The following is a 17429-nucleotide window of genomic DNA, read 5'->3' as shown; positions in this document are numbered from 1 at the left end:
ATATTGTCTTCAACACACGCACAGCTGCTCCTATTCATAAACAAGAATCTGCCCTCGATGATTAGTAAACAAGAGGCTCAGTAGCTAAAGAGACAAATTATTCTGACTTGTTTTCTTTTGGTCATAGTCGGCTTGTTAAACATCCTATTGAACATTTTATTTATTTTATTTTATTATTGTGGGTTGTGATTAAGACAAGCCTTTAATTTTATTTTAGCTGTTTCTTTTGCTATATATGTGCCAAATGTATATGTAATATTTTTAAAGGTTTTGTGTGCATGTTTGATGAGTAAAAAGTTTTTATTTTATTTTAAGTGATTATTTTATTTCTTTTAGTCAGGAGTTTTATTTTATTTAACAATAAGCCCACTACATATCACTGTGTTAATAAAAATAAACAAATTATACCGGTGGTCTAGTTTATTTTAATTGGAAAAAATAACCAGGGTAACACTTAGCCATGGGACATGAGGCGTGTACAGGGCTTATTGTAATGATTTTAACAGAAAAAAGCGTCCGATTCTAATGACAGGGAATCAGCCCTCAACAGCCTGATGGGAGCATCCCTAGCTGTGGAGACGACACACTGAAGCAGAGCACAGAGCGCAGAACCCTGAAGGGGCTCTCCCCTCTACTGCACAATCAAACACTGCTCACAGCTCACATCAACACAACAGCACACACGTATGAACCTAGCCTGAACAGACACACACCTTACAACATCTAATACACAGCACATTACAGACACACCTGCTATGTCACTACGTCACAACACTAGGTGAGGAATAAGACTTTTAGTGAGTAAAAGTCCCAGCTTCTCATGTAGCTCAGCCTTCTGTGAGACTCACCTTCTCCTCAGAGGTGGAGCTGAGAGGGTAGAGCACTCTGACTTTGTCCTGAGTGAGCCTACAGGCCCACACCTCATCCGCCACTGCGCTCAGTGTGTTGGAGAGCAGCTGCAGACACACAGGGAAGGCAATCAGGTCCACAGCAGAATGAGCAAACAGCGATTCTTCTCCGCAGTGACAGGTATAGAATCAGGTCATTATGAGAAGGCTGTGGAGAAGACTAACTCTGCATTGAGGAAGAATTTTAGCATTTACCTTTTTTAAAGTTTAAAAGATAGTGACTAGCTGGCTTTGAAAAATGCCTTTTACCCAGCAACAGTATGAAAGAACAATTGCAAGCATATTATTTGACTTTTTGATATTAATGCTACAATAGCAGAATGTCTAGATCATTTACACCTTTTATTTATATACTTCCTTTTGTCTGTATACAAGGTAAAATTGCTGCTTAAGAAGAATGTGAGTGTTTGAAGAGATAAAACAACTCCTAATATGGAAACTTAGAATGCGCTTTCCTGTGTGAATCTGCTGAATAAAACTCATAGCATTTATCATCTCGGTGGAGAGGTTACTCACAGATCTGTGTGAGAGGCTGCTCTCAGATCTGCATGGTTATATTCTCCCCATGCACATGAATAAAGGACTCTGCTTGACCACACCTAACCTGTGTGAAGACATTTCTTCTACAATTTCTAAACTTTTCTTCAACAGCATTCAACACAAAATGAAGCCCCTGAGCTGTCAACCTCTGAGAGAATCCAGAAGGATCCAGAGTGCTTTCTGATATGTACAGCAGCTCAGAAAGGTTCCATTCACTGCAGGGCGGCTCAGTTGTTTTTCACTTCATCTAGAAAGCTGATTTGAAGTCTTATGTCTCCAGTCATATCAAAGCAGGTCTTTCATGGTCAGCCCACACTGGAACAGACGTTCCACCTCCACAAGCTTGAAGGTCTTTGCCTGAACCCCTACAGCACTGAGACGAAACTCACAAGTGAGGCCAGATAAGTAAATCGACATCTGTGAGATCTACTCAGATCAGTAAATCCTGGCACAGTCCTGTATGAGCTCCAGATTGAACCTCACACACTCGTCTCTTAAATCTGGACTGGCACGCTAACGTTGAGAGAATCACTGGGATGTCTTGCTTAAGATGGACCTGATGCATGAGGTGATGGAGGGGTTCTCACCTGCAAGAACATGCCTGTAAACTACATTGACATTGTTAGGACCCCCAGCCCCAGTGGAACAGTGTCAGGCAGCGTGTGGGTGAGCAGTCCCCAGGAGTAGATCCTGGTGAGAATGACGGAACTAGCAGGGCGAGCAGTTCAGTCCCTCTGACCGGTACAATACCTTGGCTGAGTGTTTTCCTCCTGGAAGAATCTGGTGCAGCACAGCTCCTGTCCCTCTGTGTGTTATTGGTGCACAAATGATAAGAATCGTGTGAATGGGAAGAGCTCTTTTCAGCTGCCTCACATTTTCAGCAAGCGCTTCACAGGAAGGGTGGGGCCCAGTGCTGCCACCAGGGACTGGAGACCAGCCTGAGAGACACACAGCAGCCAAACAGGGGCACCAAGGGGAACGCGCCCACCCTTGCGATCAGTGCCAGTGAGAGTTTCCACACCCACACAGCCAGTGTCTCAGCTTGATGTCTCAGCTGAGGATGTTCATTATATCTGGAGGTGAGGACAGCTTCTCCACCAGAGTGTTTCCTCTCTCGGACCCCTGTCAAACAGCCCTGGAATTTGAGCTGTTAATTCAATGATTAGGTCAGTTTGGTTGTATAAAACACATTGGATTGTCACTAAATCTGATCCCAGATAGCTCAGATTGATGTTTCAAGAGCCCATCATTGACATGAATCTGTTTCTTGCATGTGCACTAAACATTAATGTGTCTCATGTCTCGTTAGCTGTGAGGAAAGACTGTAAATACTGTCTGCAGCACAGCTCCCTGGATACAGATACAAGTGAGTACTGTGTGCGTGGGTGTGGATGTATATTCACCTTTACTGTTCAAAATGCTGAAATGATTTTAAATTAAATACAGCTTTGTTGCCTCACAGTGCTGGGGCCCTGGGTTCTGTGTGGAGTTTGCATGTTCTCCCGGTGTTTGTGTGGGTTTCCTCAAGGTGCTCCATTCCCACCCCCCACCCCCCCACAGTCCTAAAATGTACAGGTAGGGTAACTGGCTTCTGGGAATATTCTCTGTGACATGTTTGAGTGTGTGCGTGTCTCTGTGTGTCTGTGAGTGTGTGTGTGAGAGTGTGTGTGTCTGTGATTGTGTGTTTGAGCGTGTGCGTGTCTGTGAGTGTGTGTTTGAGTGTGTGTGTGTCCGTGTCTGTGTTTGTGTGTGTCTGTGAGTGTGTTTGTGTGTGTGTCTGTGAGTGTGTTTGAGCGTGTGATTGATAGATACTTTATTGATCCCATGAGGGAAATTGCAGTGCAACAGCAGCTTTACACAGCCACAGTTGTAACGAATGATACAATAATAATAATACAATACGTACAATACAATCAGTACAGTGAAGGGGCACTAAAAGAGTTACTCACAGTGCGGACACACAAAGAACAAACTAGAACAGAACAGGACCCAGACAAATCATATAAAACATATATGAACACATATATGAATATAATTATAGATGTAAATATAGATATTAATATAAATGTATTGCACGGGTACCTGGCATATATTGCACAAAAAACGGTACATTGAAGGACCTGAGCCTCCTCAAGAAGTAAAGTCGGCTCTGGCCCTTCTTATAGAGGGCCTGGATGTTTTTAGACCATTCCAGTCTATCGTCCCAGGTACTTGTACGAGTCCACCATCTCCACGCCACTCCCATGGATGTAGACAGGAGTAGGTTTGACCTTGTTCCTCCTGAAATCTACCACCAGTGTGCGTGTCTGTGTTTGTGTTTGTGTGAGTCTGCCCTGCAGTGGACTAGTGTCCTGTCCAGGGTGTATCCTGACAAGCGTCTTGCTTGCTGGGACAGGTTCAAGCTCCCTGTGACCCTAATTTGGATGAAGTGAAAATGGACAGATGTTTCCATAATCAGAGTTTCCTAAAATAACGGAACTGCAAGCTCTCTTACAACATTGATATAACAAACGATCAAGTTTCTCAGCCAGAATCTGGTCCCCAAAACTGATCAGGACAAAATCCACCTCCCTTTCGCTGCGTCTCTCTGTCTGTCTTTGTTCTTCCGTTTGGTGTTTTACTCCCCTTTTCAGGTGCTTAAAGGGCTGTAGATGTTCGATCGAAGAGCTAACTTGGAGTCTCAGCTGATCAGCTCAGCAAACGGCTCCATCGATACACTAAGAGCTCAGCAGGAATGAAAACCTGTGACCAGGGTCCCCACTCCTGTGTGTCTGCAGGATTTCAGTCCAGCTGGACTTTCAGTGACCTCAATTAGCTCATTATTGGCTTAATTGGACCAGTTTTACAGCTTCTTCCAGCTCTTCAGGAGCTGCTGCTTCGAAGACCCCTGGAAACCTCACCGACGCCCTGGGTATCCAGGAGCAGGACTGGGGCTGAGCTACAGCAGGGCTCACCAGAAGCAGGCCTGGAGAGCCTCACCTGCAGCTCACAGTGTGAGGCTGGCCTCAGCTTCACTCACGGTCTCCTTCGCTTTGTCTCCAGATGCTTTTGCAGGGACTGGATATCGGTCTGATAGTGTTTGCGGTTCTCCAGCTGCGTGTGACCGTCAGTGTGTCTGTTCTGGGCTTGAGGGCTTTGAGCCAGACCGAGGCCAAGGTAAGGAATCAGCCCAGCACACAGCTGCTCTGCTGCCAAACTCGAGTCACCACCTGTCCCACAGGAGACTCAAATCAGGACAGTCTGGGGGTGTCTCACAGAAACTGGGACCTAAACTGGCCACAATCTGGTTTCACCCCTGGGTTCTGGTAGGAGGTATCACAGTGTCAGAACACTGACCAATACATTCAAAAACAATTTCTTCCCCAGGGTCTTTCCGCATCATAAACAGCTCAAATTAGCACCTGCACTTTAAGGTACTGCACTGTTTGCACTATGTCCTGTCTTGGGTGTGTTATAATGTCTATTGTCTAAATGTATTGCCCATGTCTGTTTGTTATTTCTTTTTCCTCCACTGTTACTGGGTACAGCTGAACGAGTAGGCATTCCAACACACTTGTTGTATATGGCCAATAAAACATCTTGAATCTTGAAAGTGACTGCCTGCAGGAAAGCTTACTTTGCCTGTTCAGCAGTAGATGAAACTGACGAGTTCTGACAGAAGTGCTTATTTTATGTGCAGCTGCTTTTTGATACTACTCTTCTGGTGAAATGAATGTACTGAAAATAAAAATTCTCAGAGTTCAGTTGGTTTTAGAAGCAGAAGGAAAATGACCACTTGGAAGAAACACATGTTGCATATCCTGCTGTTAAACCTCCAGCCATTTGGGTTTATAGTCAAATGAGGAAAAAACCATTTCAACTTCAGTTCTTTTTCATTTCACGTCGTGGACAAGTTGTCATGAAGACAGGAAACAAGCTGTTTCACACAGAAATGGCTCCAGCTCATGGTGTATCTGACAACTGTTTTCATATCCATCTGTTTTATTATTATATTAATAATATAAAATATTTCTACTGTATTCTTGTTCTTCATTCAGGCCCCGCCCCCTGCTGATAGCGGCTTCTGATTGGCTGAGTCGCAGCTCCGAGCGCTCGGCGTCTCCGCCCCTCCGGCTCCGGCTCGCGGCTGCCCGCTCCGCTGAGGGCGCGAGAGGAGCGCAGCCGTTATTTGTGAGCGGCTGTGTGTCGGAGGAGCGATCGTCTCCCTGCGGCTGATCCCTGTGGAGGCGTGTGGGGCTCCTGAGGCGCGGCTCTCTCTGCCTCCTGTCACTGCGGAGAAGAGCCGAGGGCAGACCTGCAGCCCCGCTCCGCCGCTATGAGAACCAGCGGGTCTGCAGGACCGTCAGTCTCGGACCTCCTGCGGCCCAGCGACGGGTCTCTGCTGCTCCCGGCCGCAGGGCTTCACACACCGTGGCGCTGCTGCAGGGCGCTGCAAGACGAGCTGCTTCAAGACCAGATGTGTCGTTGCGGACTGGTTAGAGCACAAGGTCTGTGCGTGAGCGAGCGGAGTGACCATGAGGAGGAGCCGGAGAGCAGATCTGCAGGGCGAGTCTGGGTCACAGGAGGACTAATGAGCAGGCTGTGTCTGGGAGAGGTCTGGCAGGAGACTGGAGTGACAGTAGAAGCCCTGATGAGCGAGTCGTGTGAGAGAGGAGGGAGAGGCGAGTCTGGATGGAGGGAGGAAGGGGTGTCTGACGTCATATCGTGAGCAAGACGCTCCGCTCCGTGTTTTCTGAAACTTTCCGGCTGACACTTTGGAAATCAGACAATTAGTGCTTCTGTTGGTAGAGTTCGGAAAAATCAGAAAGCATATAAAAAATGTAATTTTATAATTAAATATAGTGATTATAATGACTTATTAAACGTGAGCGTGACGTCGACACATCGGGATTGTGACGCAACAATTGCGGTCCGGGAAAGCGCTCCGGTGCTGCTGAGTCGCTCAGCGCTGATGCTCGTAGCGAAGAAAACACTTCAGCTCGACACGGCTTGTCAATATTCTCTGTCTTTTCACTGAAGATCCTGGTGGTTTACGGACGAGGTAGGGACCTGCCGAGGCTCCGTATCGCGGATCCGATTGTTCTTGTTTCTCCTGGGCAGATCGAGCGGTTATTGTGTTAACACGGTGTTCAGTGAGAGGGGGTTAAAAGCTCTTAACCTGCTGGAGTTTTATTAAAGCCCAGAGTGCAGATCAGGAACAGGAATTCATTGCTGCTTCTGTTCCTGTCTCTGCTTTCACTGATGTAAAGAATTTGCTTGTGTTCTCAATATCCCGTGTCTGCCCTTCAGCCTGTTGGGTTGTATTCCAGTAGGACCAGCTGGTTAGAGAGAGTTCTGTGGTGTCTAGTGGGTCTGCACTGGCCTGTCAGCAGTACCTTGACTCCCAGTGTGTGAGAAGCGCCGCCCAGCTCCCTGCTTCACTGTGCTGTTCTACTGGCTGACTGACAGGTCCAAGATGAGCCCGAAGGAGTGCAGCTGTGAGCCCAGCAGGGTGAAGTGGCTCTCCTCCTGTGTGCAGCGCACAGGCTGCCAGTGCCCCGGGCCAGGTATGACACAGCTGGATCTAGACCAGTGCCCCCTGAAGCCAGTCCCCCCACACACTGACTCCTGGCTTCCCTTTCCACTGGGACTCCATCCCTGGGCTCAGCTCTGACTGACCTGAGGGGCTCTTCGCTGTCACCCTGCAGGTCTCCTCAGCTCGAGGCAGGGAAAGCAACAGCAGTCTCCTCATCTTTTCAACTAATGATGATTTGAGCAAAAATAAACAGAAGATTTAAGCTACAATAATAAGATATAAAATAAAATAATTTAGTATGAGAGTATTTTTATGAAGACTAACATCCATGTAAGGTATGAAACTATTGAAAGTGTTTAAAATGAGTAACTCACAGTGGTTATGAAATGAGCTGTGTCTGAGTGATGTACTGCAATTATTCTTTCATTTACATTTAATTGTAAATTTGGGAAAAGCAAATCTATTGATGAAGATCTGTCCAAGTCCTTTTGACTGGGTGTGAGAGACGCTGAATTAGAGGCTCTAATCCCCTTAGAGCAGCAGAAGGAGGTTCTCCACCTGGGATCAGAGCTGCTGCCTGATTCTTCTTCAACACTGAGATCCTCTGTTTGCGGAGGAGCAGCTGCTAACAGGACTGATGTGACCCAGGGAGCAGCTCTCTTTGTGGGCTCTTCAGGGTTCAGAAGTCCCAGTGGCTGCAGCTGTTATTCAGGACCATGAAAACAAAACCCTGCACTCTGAAGCCTCCTGCCCTTAGAGCAGATCTGTATTCCTCTCTACTGGAAAACTGTCCGGGGTGAAAGAGTCCCAGCTTTTACGGGCTGTGGATCAAAAATCATTTTGATCTTTCTAATTCTCAGACACGTGTCAGTAGGGTTATAGGTCCCTCAGACAACAGGTCAGTTTTAGAGTTTTCTCCCTAGAAGTCTGTGCTGCGGCGACACCAGTGTTTCCCCTGTCTGTGTGTCTGCTGTAGATGAGGTCCTGGCTGTTCTGGAGGGAATGAGCAGCTCTGATGAGGAATCTGGGAAGCTCCTGATAGAAGAGCTGCTCTCCCTCCTGCAGAGGAACACCAAGGGGACACTGCCAGTCATCCTGGGATTCCTCGAGAGCCCCCAGGTAACATGAAGGAGCTCCCTACACACCTCCTGACATACTCGTTGCAAACGCACTCTAATCAGGAGCCCAGTGTGCTCCAAGATACTGTCTGTGCTGTGTCTTACAACTAGAAGTCAGAAGATAAGCCCTAACGTGTTGTCATCTTGACAGATGTGCTTGAGTGGAAGCCTGGGGTTTCTCTGTGTGTTTCCACTCCCTCGTGTGGTGAGCTGGGGTGGTTCTGCTGTTTCACCCTCAGTGCCCGTTGGCCAGGCTGACTGGCCCTGAAGGAGAAGCCTTTGAACAGACACTCTTGGTGCTGTGATGAGAGCAGCAGTCTCACCCCTGGCTTTGGTTCTTCCCTGCTCTAGGTGACAACTGCCCATCGCTCTGCTGTCCTCCAGGCAGTGGAGAAGCTGCTGCGCAAAACATCTGCGCAGCATCTGGATGAGTCCTTGGCCAAGAGCACCGTCTCGATGGCCTTGAATGAGATGACGATGTCACCGGTATGTAAACCCCTTTTATTCCTGCCTATCGAACTGTTGTCTTGCTGTAGTGCTGTGGTCTGTTTCCTTGCCTGTAGCACACATGATGCATCTAATGGAAGCAAATCATTGTATGTTAACTTGTGTGCTCATTGGCTTGATCCAAGCTGCAGCTTCAACTCCAATACTATCGACTCCCAAGACGCTCTGATCTCTTTTTACTGTTGTTTCAGAAATGGCTGCCTGACTGGCAACAGCCAGCCAGCAACATTGTCGTTTGTGTGGTGAGAGACCACTACGACAGTACCATGGATATGGTGCTGTCCTTCTTCCAGCCCGGAGTGCTCCCTCACCACACGCTGCTGAATGCTGTAGGAGATATCTCCCGCAACTGCAGTAAGTTCTGTGCTGCTAATGGGGTGTGATCTGCACAGATATATTCCAGATTTTGTACTGTGCTGTATTTCAAACTTCATGATACTGCTCGTATCTGTCCATTCAAGCCCTGATACATGAGCTTATTATGAAGGCTCAGTGTTTGTTACTCATGCCGCTTCTGAGTCTCTAGTGTTATCATGAGCCCTGGTCCCTACCTAGTGTGAAATGTGTTTTCTTTGAAGGTCGTGACATAGCAAGGGATATAGTGAGACTTCTGGACCTGCTGGTGCCTGTTCTTCCCCTTGCTGTGACTGATAAAATGAAGGCAATGATGGCTTTTGGTAAGTGTGCAAGCTGTCTCATTTAGGGGGACAGTTGTTATCAATGCTTGGTTCCACTGGCAATCCACTGACAAGGCCTGTTCAGACCGCTTCCCACTGAACTACAGGACTGCTTTGATGTAGCTGAAGAGTGTAGCAGGCTGTTCCTCTCTTGTGTTGTCAGCATTGGAAGGCCTGTATGAGAGCTGGGCAAAATTCCAGGGTCCCGGGCAGTGTGTTCAGGACTGTTCAAGCCAGGTCATCATAAGTTTTGATGTAGTGCACAGATGGCTGCCATCTTCTGAGCCAAAGGTATGGGATCTTTAATCCAGTGTAGGTTATTTGACATCTTATTAATCATCCTGAATTCTCAGATGTTCTGGAGGAAAGAATGGACTTGAATGCCAAGAAAAGATGTGTCCATGCAGGTATTAGGGAAGGGTATCAGGGTCCAGGGTTCAGATCACAGTAAGCAAAGTTGAATAGGGTGCACTTATGAAGCAGGTTTTATTCATTGCTCAAAGCTGTTCTAACTGTCTGTGGTTTTAGACAAGTTTGCTTTCCTGTGACTGAATCCTTTCCTTGAGGATGATGGTGTTTGTGGTTTGTCTGAAGGTGACGGAGGCCATTGTCTTGGCCCTGGCAGCTATGTGCTGCCTGCTCCCTGAGGAGAAGTTTCAGAGTGAGCTGCCAGCAGTTTTACAGGCCTTCCAGCCACTGTATGCAGCTGAGCTGGACATCAGCTACTCCAGAATCAACAAGGTAGGGCTGTGACCGACGATGGGCCTTTAGGTGTACAGGTTGTGGATTGCGAGGTCCGTTTCTTTTAGAAAATGGATTTTGATTCCTTAAATTGTAGATCCAAACAATCACTAGTAGCACTTTCCCAGTGTCCCTTTGTCCACAAGCTCCAGTGATGTGCTGGTGAGGCCCAGTGCAGAAGAGGATTATGGTCTGTGGTGCCCCGTGTGATTGTGGAAGGGTGTGAACAAGATGGATCTGCCAGGGGTAGAGTCCAGGGGAGGCGTTATCCTGCTCTGTCAGATTTTTGTGTGTGATCAAACTACCAAAATCCTAATGCTAACGTGTTATTGCATACACTGAGAGAGTGAGGCCTCTTGATGAAGCAGCAGTGCCTCTCCAGATTGACTCCAACGTGCTCTTCTTTCAGAGTCTGAGTGTGCTTGTGGGGGCAGCAGTGCCGAAGGCCAGACCAGTGCTGGAATCCCAGCTGGAGCAGCTGCTGACCATGGTCCACGCCCAGGTAATGGGGACAGCAGCCCGCTCACCTGCACAGACAGACGTCACAGTAGTGAAGCCCTCAGGAGCCTCATCAATGACAGCAGCTCAGTGCTGTGATCTACCCCTCTCCACAGCTCATGGCAACACAGAAGTGCCGTGTATCTGACTGCTGAAGCCCTTATTCATTCAGTTGAACGGATATTGATGACTCGGCTCATTTTATCATGGCATTAGAACAGCAGTCCATGAGAGAGTGTGCATGATGCCCTTGTGGGTGTTGTAAGAGTGCTCTGATGCCTGTCTGGTGTCCCAGGATCTGGCAGTGCTGATGGGGCTGTGTGCCAGTGTGCACCTGGATGTGGTGCTGTCTGTGCTGAAGAGACTGGAGACCCAGCTGACTGACCCAGCCTTCCCCTGCAATGAGCAGGGCTCTAGGGTAGGTGTACTGCATCAGAGTCCTGACAGACAAACAGAAGCTGCTCTTAATGTCAGCTTCTACCTACAAGTTTCAGCACCTTGATCTGGATTGTCATGCTTGTTACTGCAGAGTGATTTCACCTGTGCCCTGATTCTGTGCTATGGGCAAGTTGCACTTAAAGCACCTGCAGAGGATCTACTGCAGAGAATGGACACTGACTTTATGGAGAGACTGAGACACCATGTCACCACTAAGGTAGGCAACATGTCCTCCTTTAAGAACAAGAGACCTGAGAGAGTGAACCTCACAGCTCCTGTCTGAAGAGTGTATTCTACCACTGCTACATTCTTTAATGTGCTTCTCTAACGCAGGGAGGTATTCGTAACAACTCTCAGGCAAAAGTTCTTCCTTATTTGTTTTGCTACTTTCCTGCAGTGTCTGGGTAGACATTGTTAATTATACTTCAACCTGATTGGATTGTTCTGGGGAGGAGGACACAGGGATACAGTGTCCGAGGCTGTCCAGGCTGTGAGTGTCCATCACAGCCCAGGGCTGGTGGAGGTGAGGTGGCGTTTGGGCTGTCAGTGAGTGAGCTGCTGTGTGTCCCCCTGCAGGAGCCCAGTGTCAGACTGAGCCTGTGCCGCAGTGTGGGCATGATGGCACAGGCAGTGCGCAGCGCCAGTCCCTCCGGAGCTCCCAGCTTCCCTGCCAAGGCCAAGCTCCTGGCGACAATGATGGTCAGTGTGTCTGACGAAGCTGCCTGTCTGCTGTTTTCCTACACGGATGCTCTGGACAAGCTGTATCCTGTCACTGTGAATCGGAGAACAGATAGTTTTTGAGAAGTGATTGGACGGGAAACTGTTTTGCTATTGATCAATACAGTTGTGTTTTTAGCTTTGTGGAAACACTGCTCCAGAAGTATTTGGAAAATGACTCCTTTGTTCACACCTAGCGATATGATCCTGTGTCCTGTCTCTGAAGACAGCACTGAGAACTGCAACAAAGGGGCAGTAGTGGACAACTTCAACAGTCAGTGTAACAGAGCTCATGTGATCTGTCTGAGATTGACCTGCTGTTCTTGTTCCCTGTAGGCTCTTGACCTGCTGCAATTCTTCGGCAGTAGTTATACTCTGGATGACAGCTTGGAAGAGAGTTTGAGGGAGGGGATATTATATCTGGCTGCACAGGACCTCAGACAGACCATCCAGTCCCTAGTGACCCTCACATCTCCCTCTGAGAGGTAGAGCACAATTCTAACAGTGAGAAGCTCTTTGCAATGATAAAAGCATCACAACAACAGCACTGTGTTGTGGCGTCAGTGTTTGTGTATTTTAGCTCTGAGAATGAGTTTGAATGCAGAGCCCTGCACTGACAGCTGGGGATGTATTTTACAGCTCACTCTCGGAGGTGTGGCAGGTCCTCAGTACCAGCCAGGTGGTCTCGGAGACCGTGAAGGACCTGGCTGATCATCTCGGCCTGATGAGGGACATGAAGGTGGATGATCCAGAACTGGATGTAAGTGACTATAGAGCCAATCTGCTGGTGTTTCTAACTGAGCAGAGGACAGATAGTCAGACAGCTTACAGCTACAGCACGGAGGTACTGTCTCCCTGTAATATGTCGCTGCCCAAGAGCAGGCAGAGACACCAGCAAACAGGCAAGCGGCTGTGTGAACAAACAGCTCCCTGTTTGCAGCACAGGGACAGGCTGGTGAGCACAGAAAAGCGTGGTGCAGACCAGCAGCCCAAAGCCACGTCCAGAACAGGCCAGATCAAAGCTGGGTGAACACAGAGGCTCAGCACACAGCAAACTCCAAACTCAGAGCTGATGGTAATAAGCACAGTCTGTAAACAGACAGACACAGCACACAAGCACAAGAGGGTAATCTAGACAACAAAGGCAGGGTGAAGCTAGGGGCCAGTATCCGAGGAGCAAAGTCGGAAGACAGGGAGAAGCTTGAGACTTTTGGCCGAGTTCCTGAGCGCTGCCAGACCAAGGGCTTGTGTAGCTTGAACCACCTGAGTCAGGAGGGGGGGACAATTATCTTCAGATGTGGCTGGCTAGCACGTCAATTTTAGCTGTCCCTTCTGCTGACCAGCAGCGACCAGCATGACCCTCCCTCAGTGTAACCCTTGTCCCAGCAGTACTGGGAATGAAGGCCGACTGGTGTCCTCCTGTCTTCAGATCCACAGACACACAGAGGAGCAGCTGGCAGCTCAGAGCTCAGCCCTGACAGAGCAGGAGACCCCAGCTGAGCCAGTTGTTCTGCGGGCTCTACTGGGCTTGATCACTGTCCTGTCCATCGCGGACAAGAGTCAAGCCAAAGCACTGGTGCCCTTTGTGTACTGTAGAGCCAGGCCCTGCTTGGAAAGTGTAAGTTTTTTAGGATGTTCTTTATTCAAATATTGTGTCATTTGTTTTTGTCTATTAAATTTAAATATAACGTTTGTAATTGTAATCAATTGGATATCCATGATTACAGTGTTTGTTCTTTTAGCTACTGAGCTACAGTGACAGTGGGCTCAGACTCCAGCCCTGAGAGGAGAAATAAGTGGTGACAGTTTGTGCGTGTCTGTGTGTAAAGTTTCCCTCTTGTCCTGTGTCTGTGTTACAGGAGAGCCCGGAGGTCCGCAGAGTCACAGTGGTTCTGCTGGGGCAGCTGGTCAGGCTGGGCTCTGAGAAAGCCCGGCTCAACAAAGAGGTCCACAGCTCCCTGGTCAGCGTGCTGCTGAACCTGACTGACCCCAGCCCAGAGGTCATCCAGGTAAAGACACAGAGCTGCCGCTGGCTGGGCTGAGCCTGTGGGACTATGGGTCTTCTCACGTCCTTCTTTGATATTGATACTTGTCACCTATCCAGTGTTTGACCAGCTTTGCAATTGGTGAAGAAAAAAAACCCTACAGTCAGTACGAACTTGTAGCCTGTAAATCTAAACATTCAGAGGGTTACTATCAAGGATGTGTCAAAGGGTTTCAGGGCTGGCTTCTATTTTGTGACATTTGTGTAGTTTCTGTTTAATTTGGGCTCTGTTTCAAGATAAACTGGTTTTGACAATGTGGATTTCCCCAGGCCTGCTGGACAGTCCTACAGCACTTCACCCTGGAATGTGTGCTGTCCATGAAGGAGATGTGCAGGATCCTGGTGAGTGAGGTTCTCCTGGGGCTGGCTTCTGGGCTGCTGGTGAGAGAGGGGAGCACACCCTGCTTTTGGGACACAAACACACAAAGACTTGTGTCAGATTTAGGAAATATATTTGTGCTAAACCAGACTTACACTGAGCACTAATTACAGTGAGTAGCAGTTTATATCCAGATTATAATCACAGTAGTGCTGATGAGTTCATACACTCTCATTAGATGGATTAGAGGTGTTTATGTGTAATGGAGGGCTGTCTCTCACATGGGGGCTCCTGTACAGTAGTAGCGTGCTGTCTCACACTGCCCTGCAATATTCCCTGTGTCCAGATAACGAGTGGGCAGTTCAGCCTGGCCCAGAGGCTTGCACTCCAGGGTGCACAGAGCAGAAGGGCCTGGGTTCGGGAAAGTGCTGCCATCTTCATTGGTAAGAGCTCAGTGACAATGAGAAGAGTGATTGAGGCTCAGTGTAGAGATGATGCTCCACTGGTAAAAGTGAGTTGTGCTGTGGTTAGTGATGAGGGTATTGCCGGGATGGGAATTCATGCATTAAAACGCTACTCTGTAGGTTTCCCTTGAAACAGGTTTGAGTCTGAAGGTGTTTGATCACTGGGGTTTTCTCAAAGGACTCAGGCTCTGATATGTCACACTAGTAAAAGGCCTCTAGTAAGAAGGCTCTAGTATGTCTAGCTACAGTAGTCTCATTTCGGCAGCAGGACACTGGGCACCACTTTCAGCCTTTTTCTGTCTAGTGTTTGAAATGCATTTTTCTGTCAGTAATGAGGCAGGTTAATCAGACTTACCAATGTCACCAGGAAACACATTTCCATGAGCTGCTCTCCATTCAGAGTGTTGGCAGTGTGCGCTGGTGCAGTATCCTGTGTGGTGCTGTGTGTGCAGGAGCTCTGCTGTTCAACCCCTCTGTGTTTCAGGCCTCCAAGTGCAGCAGCTGCAGAGGAGACTCTGCTCTTGTTTCGCTCTGAGAAGAGCTCAGCGAGGTAACGATGCTTGTGTTTTGTGTCCAGTATGTTGACCAGTTGTTCTTGTACAGTATATTATAATTAATAATAATAATTGCTTACACTTATATAGCACTTTTCTGGACACTCCACTGAAAGTGCTTTACAGGTAATGGGGATTCCCTCCACCACCAATGTGCAGCCCCACCTGGATGATGCGACGGCAGCCATAGTGCGCCAGAACGCTCACCACACATCAGCTATCAGTGGGGAGGAGAGCAGGGTGATAAAGCCAATTCATAGATGGGGATTATTAGGAGGCCACGATTGGTAAGGGCCAATGGGAAATTTGGCCAGGGCGCTGGGGTTACACCCCTACTCTTTTCGAGAAACACCCTGTTTTTTTTATGACCACAGAGAGTCAGGACCTCGGTTTGACGTCTCATCTTAAGGACGGCACCTGTTTACAGTATAGTGTCCCCGTCACTATACTGGGGCATTAGGACCTACATGGACCTCAGGGTGAGCGCCCCCTGCTGGCCCCACTAACACCTCTTCCAGCAGCAACCTTAGTTTTTCCCAGGAGGTCTCCCATCCAGTTACTGGCCAGGCTCACACCTGCTTAGCTTCAGTGGCTTAGTATTTAGTAGTTTAGAGTCTGTTTAACCAGAAATTCTGGCTGTAGCCTCTCACACCATAGATACCCAGTGTACAGAGTTTTGAGAAGTTCAGAGCATGGAGATGAAAAATGTATAGTTGGCCTGTTTAGCAGGTTTTTGTGGAATTGCACATCTGTAGTTGCTCTGCTTTATTTTATTCTTTTTAGAGACTGGTGCGGTCTGTGAATTATAGTGTGGCCGTTTCTTCCAGCTTCATAGTTTGACATTTTTGACTACTGTTCCTTCTGACAGTGAAGAGAACACAGATGTCACACAGAAAGGATCTCACACTCCTTCTTTAACCCCACTGCATGAGGTCCAGACCTGCTGCTCTGCACAGTGTCTCCTAACTCACACCTGCTGGGCAAGAGCTGGATCAGCACTGCAGCTGTGTGTCAGGAGCTGAGCAGGGCTGCAGGACCCCGAGTAACAGCCTCGTCTCTTTCCTCCCGCAGATCTGAGGGTCCTGCTGAAGGACCCAGAGCCGCAGGTGCGGGAGAGGGCTGCTGAAGCCATGGGGCTCTTCACCCGGCCCTGAGCAGCACTCTGGAGTCGGGGCGCCCCTCCCCAGCCACTGCAGAGACACCTGGGCGTCCCAGCTTATTCTGGACCAGACAGCACACCTCTCTCTCTCCTCCACACACAACTTTGTGTTTAAATAAATTACACAACGTGTACAGAAGCTGGTTTTCATTCCAGAATGTATGAATGGTGCTGAACCAACACTGAAGTGTATGAAGCGCTTTTCTGTCTTCAGTCTGCAAGTGTTCAGACAGGAGAAGCTGGAAACAAGCTGTTTCACACAGAAGTACAGAATACAGAGCAGTGAAGTGCAGGAGAGAGACAGAGGGGCGCAGGAGAGCTCAGGTGATTCAGCTTCAGCCCAAACCGGCGAGTCTGTCCACCCATCAGTCCGCTGACCTCCTGCGGCACAGCGGCAGGTCTCTGGCTCTCCTGGCCCACAGGGATTTCTCACACCGCGGCCCTGCTGCAGTATGCTGGGAGTCGAGCTGCTCTGAAAGTGTGATGTGCTTTTACAGATTGTTGAGAGCACGAGGTCTGTGTGTCCATTTGCTTGTGGGGAGAGCAGGAAGAATACTAAGTTGTATAATAACTTTCAATCAATTAATAATATTAATGATTGTAATCACTGATTATGCGCATGTGTCACGTAGTGGCAGCAGGATTGTGACGTAACATTCGGCAGTCAGGAGCGCGTTCCAATTTTACTGACTTAAAGAGCTCAAGTACGAAGCGAAGAAAAAATCTCACCCTCTGAGCTTCTTTTTCCGCTGCGGATTCAAGAGTCATAGCTGTTTACTGGACTAGGCAGGGACGTGCTGAGGCTCGGTCACACAGATCGGATTGTTCTAGTGTTGTTTCTCCTGGGCAGATCGAGTTATTACTGTGTGAACATGACGGTCTGAGCAGGAAGGAGTTCAAGCCTCTTAACTTATGGGTGGTTTGTATTCACTAGAAGACTATGTACAGAGTGCAGATCTCAGGAGAAATGAATTGTCGCTTCTGTTAATGAAGTGCAGGACTTCCTTGCGTCTTTCATTTCCCCATTCTGCCAGTTAGCAGAGGTGGATTGTATTCCAGTACAAGAAGTTGGTAAAAGAGAGTTCTGTGGTACCTAGTGAGTGTTGCTGCTGGCCTGTGAGCAATACGTTGACTTGTCACGAGCGTGAAGCCATGTCCAGCTCACGTCTTCACTGTGTTGATAATTTTAAATGCCAGAAATGTTTAGTTATAGTTGAGTTGTAGGACAGA

At 48.2% G+C, this 17429-nt stretch overlaps 1 protein-coding gene and 1 long non-coding RNA gene across 10 annotated transcripts in view; both read left to right on the top strand.

The window, feature by feature from the left end:
• Nucleotides 1–17429, top strand: part of LOC148639760 (uncharacterized) — a 55039-nt gene that overhangs the window by 25987 nt on the left and 11623 nt on the right. The window lies entirely within an intron of this gene.
• Nucleotides 5522–16338, top strand: LOC148639762 (uncharacterized). Of its 9 annotated transcripts, none has more exons than XM_088621459.1 (20): nucleotides 5524–6489; nucleotides 6897–6994; nucleotides 7940–8082; nucleotides 8433–8567; nucleotides 8780–8942; nucleotides 9167–9265; nucleotides 9429–9556; nucleotides 9860–10006; nucleotides 10416–10508; nucleotides 10800–10922; nucleotides 11034–11159; nucleotides 11519–11641; nucleotides 11996–12144; nucleotides 12299–12419; nucleotides 13089–13277; nucleotides 13519–13668; nucleotides 13974–14045; nucleotides 14369–14533; nucleotides 14971–15036; nucleotides 16112–16338. In XM_088621459.1, the coding sequence occupies exons 2-19, from the start codon at nucleotides 6904–6906 to the stop codon at nucleotides 15019–15021; spliced, it is 2268 nt and encodes a 755-aa protein (XP_088477585.1). In that variant the 5' UTR covers nucleotides 5524–6489; nucleotides 6897–6903; the 3' UTR covers nucleotides 15022–15036; nucleotides 16112–16338. The 9 variants fall into 9 exon arrangements, with proteins under 9 accessions (XP_088477589.1, XP_088477585.1, XP_088477586.1 ...); XM_088621460.1 differs by lacking the exon at nucleotides 16112–16338 and adding an exon at nucleotides 15909–16074; XM_088621455.1 differs by lacking the exon at nucleotides 16112–16338 and adding an exon at nucleotides 15415–15515 and having other exon boundaries at nucleotides 5525–6489; nucleotides 14369–14465.

This window comes from Lepisosteus platostomus, chromosome 26 (assembly GCF_059453375.1).
Source record: "Lepisosteus platostomus isolate fLepPlt1 chromosome 26, fLepPlt1.hap1, whole genome shotgun sequence".
NCBI classification, from domain to species: domain Eukaryota; kingdom Metazoa; phylum Chordata; class Actinopteri; order Semionotiformes; family Lepisosteidae; genus Lepisosteus; species Lepisosteus platostomus.
This window is presented reverse-complemented; position numbering and strand designations above follow the sequence as displayed.

Coding starts and splice junctions, on each gene's coding strand:
- LOC148639762 (XM_088621455.1), top strand. CDS start 6,904: ATGAGCCCGAAGGAGTGCAGCTGTGAGCCCAGCAGGGTGAAGTGGCTC. Junction 10,007..10,415: donor GCTACTCCAGAATCAACAAG/GTAGGGCTGTGA, acceptor CTCTTCTTTCAG/AGTCTGAGTGTGCTTGTGGG. Junction 14,046..14,368: donor AGGAGATGTGCAGGATCCTG/GTGAGTGAGGTT, acceptor CCCTGTGTCCAG/ATAACGAGTGGGCAGTTCAG.